The sequence below is a fragment of the Manis pentadactyla genome, chromosome 5 (assembly GCF_030020395.1).
Source record: "Manis pentadactyla isolate mManPen7 chromosome 5, mManPen7.hap1, whole genome shotgun sequence".
Lineage (NCBI taxonomy): Eukaryota > Metazoa > Chordata > Mammalia > Pholidota > Manidae > Manis > Manis pentadactyla.
In genome coordinates this window covers 150,354,752-150,373,771 of record NC_080023.1, presented here as the reverse complement: position 1 = coordinate 150,373,771, position 19,020 = coordinate 150,354,752, and the positions used below count along the sequence as shown (strand labels likewise).

General features: G+C 45.4%; 1 protein-coding gene across 2 annotated transcripts in view; it reads left to right on the top strand.

Moving 5' to 3' along the window:
• The window catches only part of VPS16 (VPS16 core subunit of CORVET and HOPS complexes), a 24,908-nt gene extending 5,888 nt beyond the window's left edge, over positions 1–19,020 (top strand). Inside the window, exons 2-24 of one of the 2 annotated variants that reach the window (XM_036924673.2) lie at positions 6,486–6,574; positions 6,777–6,874; positions 6,960–7,088; positions 7,157–7,301; positions 7,426–7,541; positions 7,642–7,764; positions 7,895–7,950; positions 8,284–8,373; positions 8,477–8,571; positions 8,726–8,802; positions 9,270–9,401; positions 9,501–9,628; positions 9,760–9,795; positions 9,983–10,091; positions 10,247–10,381; positions 10,477–10,585; positions 10,679–10,776; positions 10,866–10,973; positions 11,263–11,340; positions 17,488–17,657; positions 17,736–17,832; positions 18,512–18,615; positions 18,732–19,020. In XM_036924673.2, coding sequence (XP_036780568.2) covers positions 6,486–6,574; positions 6,777–6,874; positions 6,960–7,088; positions 7,157–7,301; positions 7,426–7,541; positions 7,642–7,764; positions 7,895–7,950; positions 8,284–8,373; positions 8,477–8,571; positions 8,726–8,802; positions 9,270–9,401; positions 9,501–9,628; positions 9,760–9,795; positions 9,983–10,091; positions 10,247–10,381; positions 10,477–10,585; positions 10,679–10,776; positions 10,866–10,973; positions 11,263–11,340; positions 17,488–17,657; positions 17,736–17,832; positions 18,512–18,615; positions 18,732–18,876 — 2,467 coding nt within the window. In that variant the 3' untranslated portion in view covers positions 18,877–19,020. Of the gene's footprint in view, positions 1–6,485; positions 6,575–6,716; positions 6,875–6,959; positions 7,089–7,156; positions 7,302–7,425; positions 7,542–7,641; positions 7,765–7,894; positions 7,951–8,283; positions 8,374–8,476; positions 8,572–8,725; positions 8,803–9,269; positions 9,402–9,500; positions 9,629–9,759; positions 9,796–9,982; positions 10,092–10,246; positions 10,382–10,476; positions 10,586–10,678; positions 10,777–10,865; positions 10,974–11,262; positions 11,341–17,487; positions 17,658–17,735; positions 17,833–18,511; positions 18,616–18,731 lie in introns of both variants that reach the window. The other variant, XM_036924671.2, reaches the window with a different exon arrangement.

The following is a 19,020-nucleotide window of genomic DNA, read 5'->3' as shown; positions in this document are numbered from 1 at the left end:
CGACTTTACCTCATGTTTCTCTGAGAATTGGAAGTCATTGCATAAAAGAACCTAGGTTTCCCCAGACCAAACCTGCCAGCTCTCTTTCCCGACTACTGAGATGGGCCTTCTCAGAAACCATGTGCTATCCACCCGCACCCTCCATCAGCCAATCTTTCTCCACTATTGTCCAGAACTCCCCTGCATCCGGGTCACCTGAAATATTGGCTATATGGAGCTTCCTAGGCCAGATTCACTCCTTATCTCTGGGATGGGTTCTGGGAATTCATTTTATATTTTAACCAGCATCCAGGAGTAACTTTGCTGCAGGAAATTTTGGAGGGCACTGCTCTACATTGTTTTCCACCATCCTTACCTCCAAGAGCTCCCTATCAGATTTCTAATATACTCAAACCTACCCATTGTAACAAAAAATAGACTCCCCTATTCTACAGGTCCCTCCTCCTCACCCCCTCTCTCTCTTCCCCATCCCAGCCAAAGGTCCAAAGACCACCATCTGTACTTGTTTCCATTTTCTCTCTTCCCACCGACCATTCACTCTGGTCTGGTCACCCTGTTCTTAGTGACATAGCATCACGGCATTGGACACACCTCAGGCCTCTTCTGAGCATGACTCCCTGGAACACTGGATAGTGGTGAACCCCTGCACCCTCCTTCTTTCTAGGGCATTTTATTTAACCTTTTTCCATTAACATTTTCAACTGTACAACAAAGTAGAATAACATAATGAACATCCAACATTTAGGCCTAAAAATTGTTAGTATTGCAGTATTTGCTTTAATTCTTTTGGAAGTAAAATATTTTATTAAGAAAAAGTCTAAATATACATAAACATATTAAAAGTAATTCCGTGGACATCCATGTACTCATCAGCCAGCTTCAACAAGTATCAACAGTTTGCCATTCTTTTTTCATCTTATCCCTCCCCCAAGTACCTACCTTTTTGGAGACCATTTATAAATCAACCCTAGACATATCTTTTCAGTCAGATAATTTTTCTGCTATATTTTAAAGTAAATTACAGACATAACTTTGGTGTGTGTTACTTAAAAAGATGATGGTTTCCTATAGAACTGCAATACTGCTTCACATCTAACAAAATTCACATTTAATGTCATCTAAATAATGTTTAATATCATCCAGTCCTTACTCCTTGTCTTCAAGTGTCTTCTTACAACTAGTTTGTTCAAATCAAGATTCACACAAGAATTACTTGTTTGCTTATCACTCAAGTCTCTTGTAAGTTTCACATTATTACTCCCACACCCACTCCTACCTTTTGTTTTCATGACATTGACCTAAAAGACCAAGTCACTTTCTGGATTTGTCCCATTGCTTCATTGCAGTGCCTTGGAACTTTTTTCTGTATCACATTCTGTGTTTCCTGAAACTGTGTTAGATCCAGAGTCTTGATGGATTTGAGTTGAACATTTTTGGTAGAAATGCTTCACAGGTGATGCAGTGGTGTTTATGCTGCATCATGTCTGGAGGCATCTTCATACCAGGTTTGTCCACTGCCAGGGAAGTTGAGATTGCCCGGTGGGTTTGAATGCTGATGGCCATGACCTCCATTGTAAAGTCCCACCTAATCAACTGGCAGGCTGGTCTCCCCAGGAATCATGCCATATTCAGACAAGGTATTGGCTCTGCTGTTGGCAGATTCTCCACTCAGCTAAGCAGTGGTGTTCAGGTCAGTCCTGGGAAGGGAGGTTCCCAAACAAGACAGCTACCCCAAGTGAGGTTATCACAGGATTTTCATGCAGCGGAAGGCTAGTCTCTTTAGACATAGCAGAGCAAGCTGCTTCTCTGGTACAGTAGGCTCAGAATGAATTCAGGGTTCAATGTTGTCAGTTTCATCTGGGTCTAACCAGATACTCCCCTTCTAGGTTTCAGGATCCATTTCTTGCCTGATCGGTGTCCTAACTTTCACATGAGAAATGACATGTCGGTGTTGGTAAATTAAACTATTTTAATTTAACAACCCACACAATTAAATTTTGTGTTTGATTTTCAGTGGTAGCAGCTGTATGGCTACAAGAAATAAGAGATTCTTTTAGGGCTGTTACAGAAGCTTTTTGCTTCCCAGACCATGACTTGAGCTGAAAGTTAGACCCAGGCTTGTCATTTTCTCTTTGGAAATGTTCACATGCACTTAAAATAATCTGTCTTGCCACACAGTCCTAGTAATCATCATTACTGCCATATGGTCAGGCACAGAAGTCACTCCCAAAGCACCTGTTTGCCTTGGCATTTACCACAGTAAACTGAAGCTTGATGAACTGTGAGGCCACTGCATGCAGTAGGTCACTGGCACCTGTTTCTCATTGATAGCAAGCTTAGCACTGCCTTCAAGCCCAAGCACGCAACCAAACCTATCTCCAAATCACATCTTTAAGGGTCTGTCTCCTGAGACCGCTCCTTGTGCCAAGTTTATATCAGTCTAGGTCCAGTCAGGAGACAAACTGGCAAATTTTAATAAACACAAAGAATGATTAAGCTGTGATAGAAGAGTAACTGTAAGATATAAGCCAATCTTACTTAGTAGCGTAGGGCTGAGGGAGAGTACCCAAGGAAGACAAACTTGAAGGGAGCCCCTTTCCAGGTTGGGTTTCAGACCTTGCTGGAGAAATTACAGTTGCACCTCACTGGATAGCAGAGAAGTTCACTGGTTTGCCTGGGCCACAATTGGCCCAGTTACTGGGCAAGCAAGAAGCAACCCTCTGGGATTCATGGGCCAGCCTGCAGGAAGAGTGCTCGTGCAGACAGGAGGTCTTGAGCACATGGTGTCTGTAAGGTAAGCCACAACCAGTGGCTGGGAGCATGGGTGTGCAGAGAGGGCCACTGGAAACACTTGAGTGGTCCGGGCGGGCTTGCCAGTGGTCAGGCATCTTGACATGCAGAGGAAGTAGGGCCTGGTGTGGGCAGGCCAAGAATGCGGGGTCTGTCCAGGGAGCCATGGGAAGATGATCACCAGTCTGGGTGAACCTTCAAGGTTATTGGCATGATAGTACCACCAGATGTGCTCACACCCTGGCTGCTGTCTGCTTGTACCCCTTCTGGAAGCTGCAAGAGAGCCCCTTCCTCAGGCAGCAGTGTTCCTCCAGCATCTTCTACTGGCAAAGATTACTAGCATTGCACTTACTATAAAGCAGAAGCACAAAGGAGTACTGTCTGTTATCATACAAAATGGCACTGAAGGGTGAATTTGGAGCTGAGCATCAGTGAATTGATAACTGACATGTTAGGTCTGTGAATATTTTCTCATCTTATTTTCATCCAATGATTTTGTGACAAAATGGCAGAAGAAATGCATATGGCATTATAAAAAATTCAAACAATGCAAAAGTATGTAGTCTAAACATTGGCAGTCCCCCTACATCCCTCACCCATTCACCACCCTCTCCAATGTAACCACTATCTCTGGGTTAGTGCAGTTTAGGGTCTCTAAGTGTTTTTCTATGTATTTATACATATACATGTGATTATATGTAATATATTTGTCAAAAATATGTGCTTGTTTTTTTTATTACATAAATAAATAGGTTCACAGAGTTCATATTGAGCTGCAGCTTACTTTTTTAATCTAACAGTGTATTTTAGAGATCATTTCATGTCAGTACACAGAGTCACCTTATTAATGGCCACATAATATTCCCCCAAATGGGCATAGCATAGTTCATTAACCCATCCCATTTGGATGGACCTTTAAGGAGGTTTTTCCAGGTTTTTTTCTTTAACTATTAAATAGTGCTGCAGTGAATTCATACCTTTGTGCACTTAATGCAAGTACTTTTATAAGTTAGACTCTTAGAAGGAAATTGCTAAGTCACAGTGTACATATTTAAAAGTTGGATAGATAGCCTTTCTTCCATAGAGGCTGAACCGATTTATTATCCCACCAATATATATGCAAATGTTCATTTTTCTATGTCTTCAACAATACTGGTTGTTGTTAGTAATAATTTTTGCCATTCAGATGGTAAAAACATAATTTTTAAACTTGTATTTACCTAGTCATTAGATATATCTATTCATATCCTTTGACTATTTTTCTATTGTGTTGTTTCTGTTGATTTACAAAGGAACTCTTTGTGTAGTACACATTAGCTTTTTGTTACAAATGTTGAAAATGTTTTCTTACAGTGTCACTTTTATGTATTAATTCTTAACACAGATTTTCAATTTTCATGTAATAAAATCTATTGTTTTTTTCCTTGATAATTTCTGGGTTTTGTGTCTTGCTCTAAAAGACTTTTCCATAGTTCACATTATAAAAATACTAGTTCATATATTCTCAAGTTTTTCATGTTTAGTTTTTAAGTACTTTTACATAAAATAGTGGATAATAACCCTTGACCATTTTTCTTCTTTTTCTTTTTAAAAATTACAGCCTTTTGTATTTTTAAGGAAGGGATCTCTTTTTCATATATGTCAACAACATTTTTTTCCCCTTTTCATAGTATGTCTTACTAGTTTGTTTTGGTGGATTTTTTTTTAATGTATGAGAGTTTTTAATGATTGTTTTAATATAAATGACTGCTAATGTGATTTAAAAACTTAAAGTCTCAGTCCTATCCCTGCCCTTATTCATCTAATTCCACCCCTCACATATAAGTAACCGCTATTTTTACGTTCTTGGAAATATTTCCAGTTTCTTTTTTCAAATAGAAGCTAATATAAATACATGTATTGTTTTTACCCCTTTTATGTAGAAGTATACAGAAGTCCTACTATTACTTAGACACATCTTTTGGTCTTTTTCTCTGTGACACCCGGGTTTTATATCATGCTTAGAATTTGTTTCTACTTTGAGATTGTAAAAATAGCCAAGATTTGTTCTGATACATCTTTATTTTTTTAACACTTAAATCTTGAATCCCATCTGGAAACTATTTTATTGTAGAGATTAAGTAATGAAATAACATTTATTGTGATTCTTCCCATATGGCTCATTGTCTCATTTCAAGTATTAGTTTGCACCAATTTGAAATGCAATCTTTATTACATGCTCAATTTCCAGGTCTTTCTCTGGATTCTGGTCTCTTCCATTGGTCTATTGACTTATTCCTGTGCCAAACAACCATTTTAATTGATTTTAGTTTTATATAGTGTATATTGATATCTGATATATATTTGTGCTCATATTTTCAAAATGTTCTTAAATATTTTCCAGTATTTTCTCTTTAAGATGGTCTTTTTGTTCAACAGATGAATGTTAGAATCAGTTTGAGCCCCCACCCAAAAGAAATTGGGGGTGATTTTTGTTGGAATTCTAGCAATTATAGATCATACTAGAATACTTCTTCATGTCTTCTATATTCTTGAGTAAACTTTGATTTGATTTTGTAAACATGTTTTATTAGGTTTATTCTTGGGTATCTTATTTTATTGCTATCATGTTAGGATCTTTTTAAAGTTGTATTTCTAATTGATTCTCCCTGTGGTAGAGAATTTATTGATACGCAAAATACACTGATTTTTCTTGTTCACCCAACTGAGCTCTTTTATTCTTTATTCTGTAGACTACTTTGGATTTTCTAAATAGACAATCACATTATTATAAACAGTAGCAGTCTTACTCCAAAATATAAATCTCTCTATTTTTTTCTTAAATTATTTTGGCTAGAAACCCAAGAAGAATATCAAATAGAAGGTAATAGTGGGCACCTTTTTGATCTCTAATGGGAAGGCTCCTGAAATGATAGTAGCCAAAACATTCTGCTTCTTAAGCACTGTTTTCTCTTGGTGTCCTGGAATAATGCCCAGTCCTTTTCTGTCCCCTTTCCCCATCTCCAACCATTAAATGATGGTGAGCCTCAAACTTTTTACTCTGTCTTCTCATGCAGCACACACCTTTTCGATGAACCATGCACATCTTAGATTGTAGTCATTTCGTGCTGGCCTGTGATTTCAGTTGCCTTCCGTGAGTCAGGCATTCACAGATTGACATCTCCAATCAGGACTCTCTCTTCAGCTCTGGGCTCACTGAAGCTCCTCTTGGATTTCTTTCAGGCACTGCTAATTCAGTACCTTTAAAACAGTTCATTATCAACAAGCTTCAGCTGGACCCCTGGGTATTAAGCCAAGAACCAGAAATAGAAGAAATGCTAGCTGCTCCGAAAGACCCTTGTATTTCTTGCCAACATAGGTCCAAGCCAGCCACCCTACCCTAGTCCTGCCTTAATTTGTGCCCTGTATTTGGCCACACAGTCTGCCTGTCCCAGGAGCTCCTACCATCCTTGGATACTTGCCCCTTTCCTGCCAACACCCTCTGTTCCCTTGCCTGTTGTCCCTAAGCATGCATATGGTTAGTTGGCCTAGCTGTTCCAAGCCATCACCCCTGTCCCTGCCTCATTGGGGGGTGGGGGGGGCTCTTCTACTGCCCTGTAGAGGGTAGATGGAGCCTTTAGGGGTTCCTCTGGGACTCACTCCATCTGGATGCAGGGTCACAAGAAGGTTAATCTCTGCTTGCCTCTGTGTGGCAGGAAGTATGAACTGTACAGCATGGCCTGGGATCTGAAGGAGGAACTCAGAGACTGCCTGGTCGCTGCTGCGCCCTATGGGGGCCCCATTGGTATGCCACCCCTCTGCCACTGTATGTTCTGGGACCATTGGGTAAACTCAAGGTCCTTCATTCCTGTTCTCGCTGATGTGTGCTGGTAGTCCCCTCCATTCCCCCGCCTGCACTGAGATGCTTTTAATTCTGGTCTCATAAGGCCTGTACCATATGGGGAGGGTCTGGGGAGCTGGACAGAAAATCTCTTCTCGAACTACAGCACTGCTGAGGAGCCCCTGGAGGAAGGAGAAGGCTGCCAGCGCACGGCCAGTGCTCAGGATCTACTCTGCTTCGGGGGTGCTTCTGGCCAGTCTGCCGGTGTGCAGCCCCGCCCCGCCCTGGGACTGGGGGCTGGGTGGGTTCTGTGTTCTGAGATCAACTTCCACAACCTCCTCCTCTGCAGTGGAAGAGTGGGCCTGTGGTGTCCCTCGGCTGGTCCGCTGAGGAGGAGCTGCTCTGTGTGCAGGAAGATGGTGCGGTGCTGGTTTACGGGCTTCACGGAGACTTCCGGAGACACTTCAGCATGGGCAATGTAGGCTGGGCAAAAGGGAGGGAGTCTGTGACCCTGTGGTTCCTGTAACCCACGGCGCCTCTCCCCAGGAAGTACTCCAGAACCGGGTTCTAGATGCTCGGATCTTCCATACCGAATTTGGTTCTGGGGTGGCCATCCTCACAGGGGCCCACCGCTTCACCCTCAGTGCCAACGTGGGTGACCTCAAACTCCGCCGGATGCCAGAGGTGCCAGGTGAGCCCTGACACCCCTGAGAGCCATTCAGTACTCACAGATGTGCCTGCAGACCGTGGAGTCAACAGAGGCCAAAGCTGTGGGCTTGGGTCATTCTGAGGTTGTCCTCTGCCCTGGGCCACAGGTCTGCAGGCTGCACCCTCGTGCTGGACCACACTATGCCAGGAGCGAGTGGCACACATTCTTCTTGCTGTGGGGCCCGATCTTTACCTCCTGGACCATGCAGCCTGCTCCACAGTGGTAAGGGCCCTGAGTGGGAGTGAAATGGAGAGGCTGGGGCAGGCAGTAGGGAAGACCTGAGAAGTCATTATTTCTGGTGTCCTCCCTGGCCCTGCCCCAGACACCCCCTGGCCTGGCCCCAGGAGTGAGCAGCTTCCTGCAGATGGCTGTCTCCTTCACCTACCGACACCTGGCACTCTTCACAGACACAGGCTACATTTGGATGGGGACAGCATCACTCAAGGTGTGATCCCAGGACAACACATGGGTACCACGGTTTGTTAAGGGAATGTCTGTTGGGAGGAGGAGAAGGGCTTTTTAACTAGACTGGTGCCTGCTGGGACAGGGCTGTGATATTCCCTGCAACCTTTCAGGAGAAGCTGTGTGAGTTCAACTGCAGCATCCGGACCCCACCAAAGCAGATGGTCTGGTGAGGATAGGGTTGTATTTTTGGGGGTGAGGGTGGGAATAGCCTTGTTTCCTGGGACACCCTGATTCGTCCTGTCTACTGGCCAAGCCAAGTGGAGCTTGCATTGTATCTTCTATGCATGCTTGAGGGAAATTCCTGCCTACATGTGAACCCACAACTGACAACACAGCATGAGAGGGAAGCAGACACCAATCAAAGGAATGGGATAAGGGGCAGCAGGCAGGCATATACAGGGCTGTCCCAAGGAAGTGATGTAAGCAGTGGTGTGGGAGACATAGCTGTGGGCCCAGCATGTTGTGCATATTCCAGATGTGTGTGTGGTTCTGCCTACAGGTGTAGCCGTCCTCGCAGCAAGGAGAGGGCTGTCGTGGTGGCCTGGGAGAGGCGGCTAATGGTTGTGGGCGATGCACCTGAGAGCATCCAGTATCCTTGGAGGACTACCTTTGGGAGTGGAAGGGGGAAAGGGAGGGGAGTCACCAGCCCCACCCCATTTTTGGGTCCTCTTGGGCACCTTGACCAAGTTTAGGTTCGTGCTGGATGAGGACTCCTACCTGGTGCCTGAGCTGGATGGAGTCCGCATTGTCTCCCATAGCACCCACGAGTTCCTGCACGAAGTTCCAGGTGAGGCCCTCAGGGTACCATGTGACCCGGAGTGGTAGCTCCTCAGCACCGCAGCTGCCCTGAGCCAGTGCCCCAGAGCAGGATCAGGGCATTGAGTCAGGGCTGAGGGTTCCCTGTCCCCTTCCCCAACTCACCAGCTACCCCCTACCCCCAGTGGCCAGTGAGGAGATCTTCAAAATTGCCTCGATGGCTCCTGGAGCACTGCTGTTAGAGGCCCAGAAGGAATATGAGGTAAAGCTCTGGCCTTCTCCCTGGGTTCTAGGATGCTCTTCTCCTTCCCCTTCCCCTGATTGACCCAGACCCCTGCCCCTGCCTGGGCAAGAGTGGACACAACCAGGTACATCTGTCAAGAGAAGGGTCCAGGTAGGACACTGGGCTGGGCTGGGGAGAGCCATCAGGTGGACTGAAATGACATGGTGTCCTCCATGTGGTGATGGGGAGGGCAGTGAGCCCCGACTATCCCCAGTCCAGCCAGGCACACACAAGTCAGGTACTATCAGGGGCCCTCACAGGCAGTTGCATTTCCTTCACGAGGAAATGTATGGGCACCTCGGGTAGACTGAGCGGGCTGTAAGGGTTTGGGCTCCAGGCCCTTAGCCCCTCTAAACCAGCCTATTTGAATCACAGTCCAGGAGGCCGGATGTGGGGGTTTCTCTGTCATGTTGCCCCTTCCCTGGTACCTTCCTCCCATCCACCAGAAAGAAAGCCAGAAGGCAGATGAGTACCTGCGGGAGATCCAGGAGCTGGGGCAGCTCACCCAGGCTGTGCAGCAGTGCATTGATGCCGCGGGACATGAGCACCGACCAGACATGCAGAAGAGTCTGCTCAGGGTTGGCCTGGATGGCAGGGAATGGGAGGGGGTGCTGGGCAGGAGGTGGGGAGGGTAGGGGGGAAGAAGCTCTCCTCTATTGCCCTCTGCCTCTTCTCAGGCGGCCTCCTTTGGAAAGTGTTTCCTCGACAGATTTCCACCTGACAGCTTCGTACGCATGTGTCAGGACCTGCGTGTGCTTAATGCTGTTCGGGACTATCACATTGGGATCCCCCTCACCTATAGCCAGTATCCTCCAGCATGCTGGAGGGGTGTGTACAGCCAGGGGTGGAAGGGGAAGAAGCTGGAGATGCCGCCTAAAAGTCCTTGGCAAATAAGGTGTATCCCCCAAGCTGGATCCTTAACCAAGTAAAATGCAGATATAAACAGCTCACCATCCAGGTGCTGCTGGACAGGTACTGCAAACCCAAGGGTACTGGAGGAGGCTGTAGGTGGGCGGGCATTTCAGCCCATAGTGGGTTCTTGTGGTCACTGCTCCTGACTGACTCTTCGGGATGTAGAAGACCCGAGGTGCAGGCTGGGACTACCCTGCCCTTTCTACCCGACCTCACCCCCTGTACCCTTAACTCCCTTGCCGGCCAGGCTTGTGTTGCGGAGGCTTTACCCCCTGGCCATCCAGATATGCGAGTACTTGCGTCTTCCTGAAGTGCAGGGTGTCAGCAGGATCCTGGCTCACTGGGCCTGCTATAAGGTGAGAATGTAGGATGCAAGGTCCAAAGGCATTTTAGAGATTCCAGGTGTAGGTATAGGAAATAAAAATTGTAGAGCTGAGGGTGTAGGTCTTGATTGAGGGCTAGTGAGAAAGGAGAGAGCCATATGTGTGTGGCACCCCCCCTTCCTCTGCAGGTACAACAGAAGGATGTGTCTGATGAGGATGTTGCTCGAGCCATTAACCAGAAGCTGGGGGACACACCTGGTGTATCTTATTCTGACATTGCTGCACGGGCCTATGGCTGTGGCCGCACAGAACTGGCCATCAAGGTGTGGGTGCCCAGCCCTCCCCAGATGCTCTGATGGTAGGATTAGAGGCCCCCAGGCCAGCTCCTTCTCTTTGTTCCTTCCTCTTCATCCCACAGCTGCTGGAGTATGAGCCACGTTCTGGGGAACAAGTACCCCTTCTCCTAAAGATGAAGAGGAGCAAACTGGCACTGAGCAAGGCCATCGAGAGTGGTGACACTGACCTGGGTGAGCAGGATTTGGGTGAGGACAAGGCCTGAGTCCCTGGGTCAAGCAAGGGGCTAGGCTAGAATGCCAACCCCCGCCCTTATCATCCTGTAGTGTTCACGGTGTTGCTGCACCTGAAAAACGAGCTGAACAGAGGAGATTTTTTCATGACCCTTCGGAACCAGCCCATGGCCCTGAGTTTGTACCGACAGGTGTGTATGTGTTGGGCAGGGATGTGGCTGGAACCTCCTGCCCTGAGTTGGCCTTACTGACTGCCTGCCTGCTTGCTCATGGTCCCCAGTTCTGTAAGCATCAGGAGCTAGAGACGCTGAAGGATCTCTACAATCAGGATGACAACCACCAGGAGTTGGGCAGCTTCCACATCCGAGCCAGCTATGCTGCAGAGGAGGTCTGAGGTCCACAGAGTGGGTGGGGACTGGGGCAGGTCTCTTGGTCTGGTTCCTTCTCTTAAGAATCTAGGCCTTGTGTTTGGCACACATTGCACCTGGTCTTCACTGCTGAGGGAGAGTCTGAGAAGATGGGAGGCCAAGGTGGGGGTTGGTCCCAGTGGAGTTAGTCTTCCCACTAGGGATACCAGAGTGGTGCACCCAGTGGGTAAGGCTGGCCTCGGAGACCCTGGGGATGGAGGCCTGAGGCCCTTTGTGTATGAGCTTAGGATTCCCTTCTTACCCTTGTAGCGTATTGAGGGGCGAGTCTCAGCTCTGCAGACAGCAGCTGATGCCTTCTACAAGGCCAAAAATGAGTTTGCAGCCAAGGTTTGTCCTACTCTTTTCTTTTTATTTATTTATTTATTTATTATTATTGCTATCATTAATCTACAATTACATGAAGAACACTGTGTTTACCAGGCTCCCCCCGTCACCAAGTCCCCCACATACACCCCAATACAGTCACTGCCCATCAGCATAGCAAGATGCTATATAATCACCACCTGTCTTCTCTGTGTTGTACAGCCCTCCCTGTATCCCCCCACAACACTATACATGCTAATTAATCGTAATGCCCCCTTTCTTTTTCCCTGCCCTTATCCCTCCCTTCCCACCCATCATCCCCAGTCCCCTTCCCTTTGGTAACCGTTAGTCCATTCTTGGGTTCTGTGATTTTGCTGCTGTTCTGTTCCTTCAGTTTTTCTTTGTTCCTATACTCCACGGATGGGTGAAATCATTTGGTACTTGTCTTTCTCCGCCTGGCTTATTTCACTGAGCTTAATAACCTCCAGCTCCATCCATGTTGTTGCAAATGGTAGGATCTGTTTTTTTCTTATGACTGAGTAATATTCCATTGTGTATATGTACCACATCTTCTTTATCCATTCATCTACTGATGGACACTTAGGTTGCTTCCATTTCTTGGCTATTGTAAATAATGCTGTGATAAACATAGTGGTGCATCTGTCTTTTTCAAACTGAAGTGCTGCATTCTTAGGGTAAATTCCTAGAAGTGGAATCCCTGGGTCAAATGGTATTTCTATTTTGAGCTTTTTGAGGAACCTCCATACTGCTTTCCAGAATGGTTGAACTAATTTGCATTCCCACCAGCAGTGTAGGAGGGTTCCCCTTTCTCTACAACCTCGCCAACATTTGTTGTTGTTTGTATTTTGGATGGTAGCCATCCTTACTGGTGTGAGGTGATTTCTCATTGTGGTTTTAATTTGCATTTCTCTGATGACAAGCAATGTGGAACATCTTTTCATGTGTCTGTTGGCCATCTGAAATTCTTCTTTAGAGAACTGTCTATTCAGCTCCTCTGCCCATTTTTTAATTGGATTATTTGCTTTTTGTTTGTTGAGGTGCTTGAGCTCTTTATATATTTTGGATGTCAACCCTTTATCAGATCTGTCATTTATGAATATATTCTCCCATACTGTAGGATACCTTTTTGTTCTATTGATGGTGTCCTTTGCTGTACAGAAGCTTTTCAGCTTGATATAGTCCCACTTGTTCATTTTTGCTTTTGTTTCCCTTGCCCGGGGAGATATGTTCAAGAAGAGGTCACTCATGTTTATGTCTAAGAGATTTTTGCCTATGTTTTTTTCTAAGAGTTTTATGGTTTCATGACTTGCATTCATGTCTTTGATCCATTTCGAATTTACTTTTGTGTATGGGGTTAGACAGTGATCCAGTTTCATTCTCTTACATGTGGCTGTCCAGTTTTGCCAGCACTATCTGTTGAAGAGGCTGTCATTTCCCCATTGTATGTCCATGGCTCCTTTGTCAAATATTAATTGCCATATGTGTTTGGGTTAATGTCTGGAGTCTCTATTCTGTTCCACTGGTCTGTGGGTCTGTTCTTGTGCCAGTACCAAATTGTCTTAACTACTATGGCATTGTAGTAGAGCTTGAAGTTGGGGAGTGAGATTCCCCCCACTTTATTCTTCTTTCTCAGGATTGCTTTAGCTATTCGGGGTCTTTGGTGTTCCCATATGAATTTTTGAACTATTTGTTCCAGTTCATTGAAGAATGCTGTTGGTAATTTGATAGGGATTGCATCAAATCTGTATATGTTGTGGGCAGGATGGCCTTTTTGACAATATTAATTCTTCCTAGCCAGGAGCATGGGATGAGTTTCCATTTGTTAGTGGCCTCTTTAATTTCTCTTAAGAGTGTATTATAGTTTTCAGGGTATAGGTCTTTCACTTCCTTGGTTAGGTTTATTCCTAGGTATTTTATTCTTTTTGATGCTATTGTGAACAGAATTGTTTTCCTGATTTCTCTTTCTATTAGTTCATTGTTAGTGTATAGGAAAGCCACAGATTTCTGTGTGTTAATTTTGTATCCTTCAACTTTCCTGAATTCCGATATTAGTTCTAGTAGTTTTGGAGTGGCGTCTTTAGGGTTTTTTATGTACAATATCATGTCATCTGCAAATAGTGACAGTTTAACTTCTTCTTTACCAATCTGGATTCCTTGTATTTCTTTCTTTTGTCTAATTGCCGTGACTAGGACCTCCAGTACTATGTTGAATAACAGTGGGGAGAGTGGGCATCCCTGTCTTGTTCCCAATCTCAGAGGAAAAGCTTTCAGCTTCTCGCTGTTCAGTATGATGTTGGCTGTGGGTTTATCATATATGGCCTTTATTATGTTGAGGTACTTGCCCTCTATACCCATTTTGCTGAGAGTTTTTATCATGAATGGATGTTGAATTTTGTCAAATGCTTTTTCAGCATCTATGGAGATGATCATATGGTTTTTGTCTTTTTTTTCATTTATGTGGTGGATGATGTTGATGGATTTTCGAATGCTGTACCATCCTTGCATCTCTGGGATGAATCCCACTTGGTCATGGTGTATGATCCTCTTGATATATTTTTGAATTCGGTTTGCTAATATTTTATTGAGTATTTTTGCATCTACGTTCATCAGGGATATTGGTCTGTAGTTTTCTTTTTTGGTGGGGTTTTTGCCTGGTTTTGGTATTAGGATGATGTTGGCTTCATAGAGTGAGTTTGGGAGTATTCCCTCCTCTTCTATTTCTTGGAAAACTTTAAGGAGAATGGGTATTATGCCTTCTCTGTATGTCTGATAAATTTCTGAGGTAAATCCACCTGACCCGGGGGTTTTGTTCTTGGGTTGTTTTTTGATTACCGCTTCAATTTCGTTGCTGGTAATTGGTCTGTTTCGATTTTCTGTTTCTTTCTGGGTCAGTCTTGGAAGGTTGTATTTTTCTAGGAAGTTGTCCATTTCTCCTAGGTTTTCCAGCTTGTTAGCTTATAGGTTTTCATAGTATTTTCTAATAATTCTTTGTATTTCTGTGGGGTCCGTCGTGATGTTTACTTTCTCGTTTCAGATTCTGTTGTGTGTTGATTCTCTTTTTCTCTTAGTAAGTCTGGCTAGAGGCATATCTATTTTGTTTATTCTCTCAAAGAACCAGCTCTTGGTTTCATTGATTTTTTTCTATTTTTTTATACTTCTCAATTTTATTTATTTCTTCTCTGATCTTTATTATGTCCCTCCTTCTGCTGACCTTAGGCCTCATTTGTTTTGCTTTTGCCAATTTTGATAATTGTGACATTAGACTATTCATTTGGGATTGTTCTTCCTTCTTTAAATGTCCCTGGATTGCTGTATACTTTTCTCTTAAGACTGCTTTCGCTGTTTCCCACAGTAGTTGGGGCTTTGTGTTGTTGTTGTCATTTGTTTCCATATATTGCTGGATCTCCATTTTAATTTAGTTGTTGATCCATTGATTATTTAGGAGCATGTTGTTGAGCCTCCATGTGTTTGCGAGCCTTTTTGCTTTCTTTGTACAATTTATTTCTAGTTATATGTTTGTAGTCTGAAAAGTTGGTTGGTAGGATTTCAATCTTTTGGAATTTACTGAGGCTCATTTTGTGGCCTAGTATGTTGTCTATTCTGGAGAATGTTCCATGTGCACTTGAGAAGAATGTGTATGCTGTTGCTTTTGGATGTAGAGTTCTATAGATGTTTATTAGGTCCATCTGTTCTAGTGTGTTGTTCAGTGCCTCTGTGTCCTCACTTATTTTCTGTCTGGTGGATCTGTCCTTTGGAATGAGTGGTGTGTTGAAGTCTCCCCAAATGAATGCATTGCATTCTGTTTCCTCCTTTAATTCTGTTAGTATTTTTTTCACATATGTTGGTACTCCTGTGTTGGGTGCATATATATTCATAATGGTTATATCCTCTTGTTGGACTGAGCCCTTTATCATTATGTAATGTCCTTTATCTCTTGTGACTTTCTTTGTTTTGAAGTGTATTTTGTCTGATACTAGTATTGCAACACCTGCTTTTTTCTCCCTGTTGTTTGCATGAAATATTGTTTTCCATCCCTTGACTTTTAATCTGTGCATGTCTTTGGGTTTGAGGTGAGTCTCTTGTAAGCAGCATATAGATGGATCTTGCTTTTTCATCCATTCTGTTACTTTGTGTCTTTTGATTGGTGCATTCAGTCCATTTACATTTAGGGTGCTTATTCAGAGATATGTACTTATTGCCATTGCAGGCTTTAAGTTTGTGGTTACCAAAGGTTCAAGTTAGCTTCTTTACTATCTTACTGTCTAAGTTAACTCACTTATTGAGCTATTATAAACACTGTCTGTCATTCTTTATTTCTCTCCCTTCTTTTTCCTCCTCGTCCATTTTTCATATGTTGGGTGTTTTGTTCTGTGCTATTTTTAGGAGCGCTCCCATCTAGAGCAGTCCCTCTAAGGTACCCTGTAGAGGTGGTTTGTGGGAGGCATATTCCCTCAACTTTTGCTTGTCTGGGAATTGTTTAATTCCTCCTTCATATTTAAATGATAATCATGCTGGATACAGTATTCTTGGTTCAAGGCCCTTCTGTTTCATTGCATTAACTATATCATGCCATTCTCTTCTGGCCTGTAAGGTTTCTGTTGAGAAGTCTGATGATAGCCTGTTGGGTTTTTCTTTGTAGGTTACCTTTTTTTTCTCTCTGGCTGCCTTTAATACTCTGTTCTTGTCCTTGATCTTTGCCATTTTAATTATTTTGTGTCTTGGTGTTGTCCTCCTTGTGTACCTTGTCGTGGGAGTTCTGTGTGCTTCTCTGGTCTTAAGAGGCCATTTCCTCCCCTAGTTTGGGGAAGTTTTCAGCAGTCATTTCTTCAAAGACACTTTCTATCCCTTTTTCTCTCTCTTCTTCTTCTGGTATTCCTATAATGCGGGTATTGTTCCTTTTGGATTGGTCACACAGTTCTCTTAATATTCTTTCATTGCGGTAGATCCTTTTATCTCTCTCTTTGTCAGCTTCTCTGCATTCCTGTTCTCTGATTTCTAGTCCATTAATGGTCTCTTGCACCTTGTCCATTCTGCTTTGAAATCCTTCCAGAGATTGTTTTATTTCAATATTCTCCCTCCTTAGCTCTTGCATATTTCTCTGCAAGTCTATCAGCATGGTTATGACTTTTATTTTGAATTCTTTTTCAGGAAGATTGGTTAAATCTATCTCCCCAGATTCCTTCTCAGGGGAGGATATGGAGGATGTCTGGGTTAGTCTGGTCCTTATCAAATTTTTCTGCCTTTTCATGTTGATAGCTGCAGTGGTATGCTGTTGACTCATCTGTCAGCTGAGAGAACCAAGACCCTTTCCACTTCCTCCTGGCCTTTCTTTCCTGGGACAATGGCGACCCCTAGCAGCTTGTGTTGGGCAGTTGCGTGTAGACTGGGTCTCTGTTTCTTGCCCTCCCCTATGGAGGAAGCTCCCTTGCTGTGGGCATGGCCAGCCTCAGGCTGCTGCTCTGCTATGGTGGGTCCGCCCTGGAGAGGGAATGGGCGGGGGGCTGTTTATCGCCGTGAGGGGTCTCAGAGCTGCACTGCCACCCAGGGGGTTAGGGCTCCCAGAGTTTCCTGGGATTCCCAGCTGCTGGGCTAAGTGTCCCGGGATGCTTCCATCCAGCTGTGGGGTCCCTGTCCCTTTAAGACTTTCAAAAAGCACTCGCTTTTCTTTGTCCCTGTGCCAGCTGCAGGGACCCGCTCACAGGTTTTAGTATTCCATTTTGCTAGTTTCCTGCACTCCTCTCACTGTGTGTCTGCACTCTGGGTGCGGATGGATGGGGCTGGGTGTTCAGCTGTCCTGGGCTCCCTCTCCCTCCCTGCTCCGACTCCTCTCCTCCCACTGGGAGCTGGGGTGAGGGGTGCTCGGGTCCCGCTGGGCCAGGGCTTGTATCTTACCCCCTTTGCGAGGCGCTGGGTTCTTGCAATTGTGGATGTAGTCTTGCTGTTGTCCTGTGTCTTCTGTTCTGTCTTTTAGGGATAGTTGTATTTGTTGTATTTTCAAAAATATATGTTTTTGGGAGGAGATTCCCACTGTCCCACTGACGCCGCCATCTTGGCTCTGCCTCTGTCCTACTTTTTTCTAAGAACCTCCTCTCCTCACAGTCTTTCCGCCTTGTCCCTCTCATTGCTGTCCCACCTCATGTCTATCTCCAGGCCACAGAAGATCAAATGCGACTCCTCCGACTGCAGCGACGCCTAGAAGATGAGCTGGGGGACCGGTTCCTCGATCTGTCTCTACATGACACAGTCGCCACCCTCATCCTGGGTGGCCACAACAAGCGCGCGGAGCAACTGGCACGTGATTTCCGTATCCCTGACAAGAGGTAGGTGAGGGCCTGGGTTGCATGTAGGTCCTAGGACCACCTGCTTCTGCAAAACCTCCAAGCCCAGGTTTCCCACAGGCTCTGGTGGCTGAAGCTGACTGCCCTGGCAGAACTGGAAGACTGGGAGGAGCTAGAGAAGTTTTCTAAGAGCAAGAAATCACCCATTGGCTACCTGGTGAGGCAGGGGCCCTCCTCTTCCCCCACCTCCAGGGAGAGTAGTCCTGAGGAGAGGACCCAGCTCAGAGATAGGCAGATGGCCCACTCAGCTCATGCATCTGTCCAGCCATCCTGCATACTTAGTGGGTGTGTCTGTATGCTCATTTATAAGCCAGGTACATGCAAGAATGGGCCTAGCCTGCATGCAGACGTGGGGCGGGGGAATAAGCTGCTTTCCCCTCACCATATGCCTAAGGGAAAGTATTGCCTGAATGGGTGGTGGAGGGAGCTGGGGAGGGCATATCTGCAAGGCAAAGGAGGATACTGAGGGGGTCTCTGTGGCCGTGGTTCATGGGTGTGGTGGGTAGGTGGGATAAGGGCAGCTATGAGAGAAACACAGTCCCTGAGAGAGAGCAAGGAACTCCTGTTGTGAGGTAGTAGCAGCAGATGGTGGGGTGGATATTTGGAAATAATTGGTCTCAAGGCTCTTACAGACTTTAGGTTTAGGTCATTTGTGCCCTGTGAATGTTGAGATCACAACTGTTGTCTGTGTGTTGGGGCAGGGGATGGGGTGGAATCACATGTACTTAGGGTATATAAAAAATATATAGTGACAATGAATCCATTGGGCTTTTGCTCGTAAGAGAGGGCAGGAGGGTTCTTTCTTACCTTCCCTCTCCACCACTCCTTCTCCTAAGCCTTTTGTGGAGATCTGCATGAAGCAACACAACAAATATGAGGCCAAGAAGTATGCCTCCCGCGTGGGTCCCGAGCAGAAGGTCAAGGCCTTCCTTCTCGTTGGGTGCGTCAGTCTGAGAGTCCTGTGGGTGCTGGGTGGCTGAGCCAGTGGGATGATTAGGGGCATGTTTTGTGCTCTCGGGCAGCCTGACATCATCTCCCTCTCTGCTCAAACCACAGGGATATGGCTCAGGCTGCAGATGTGGCCATTGAGCACCGGAATGAAGCAGAGCTGAGCCTCGTACTGTCCCACTGCACTGGAACCACAGATGGGCCCACGGTTGATAAGATTCAGCGGGCCAGGGCACAAGCCCAGAAGAAGTGAGGGGCATACCCTGCACATCTCCTGAAGCCCTGGGCTTGACAGAAGTGTCACTGTTCATCCAGCTCCTCCTGCAGAGCTAAGCCTAGGAGCTGGTGTGGGGTGGGATCTGGGGTCTGGTTGTAAATAAAGTTGGAACTTTGTAGA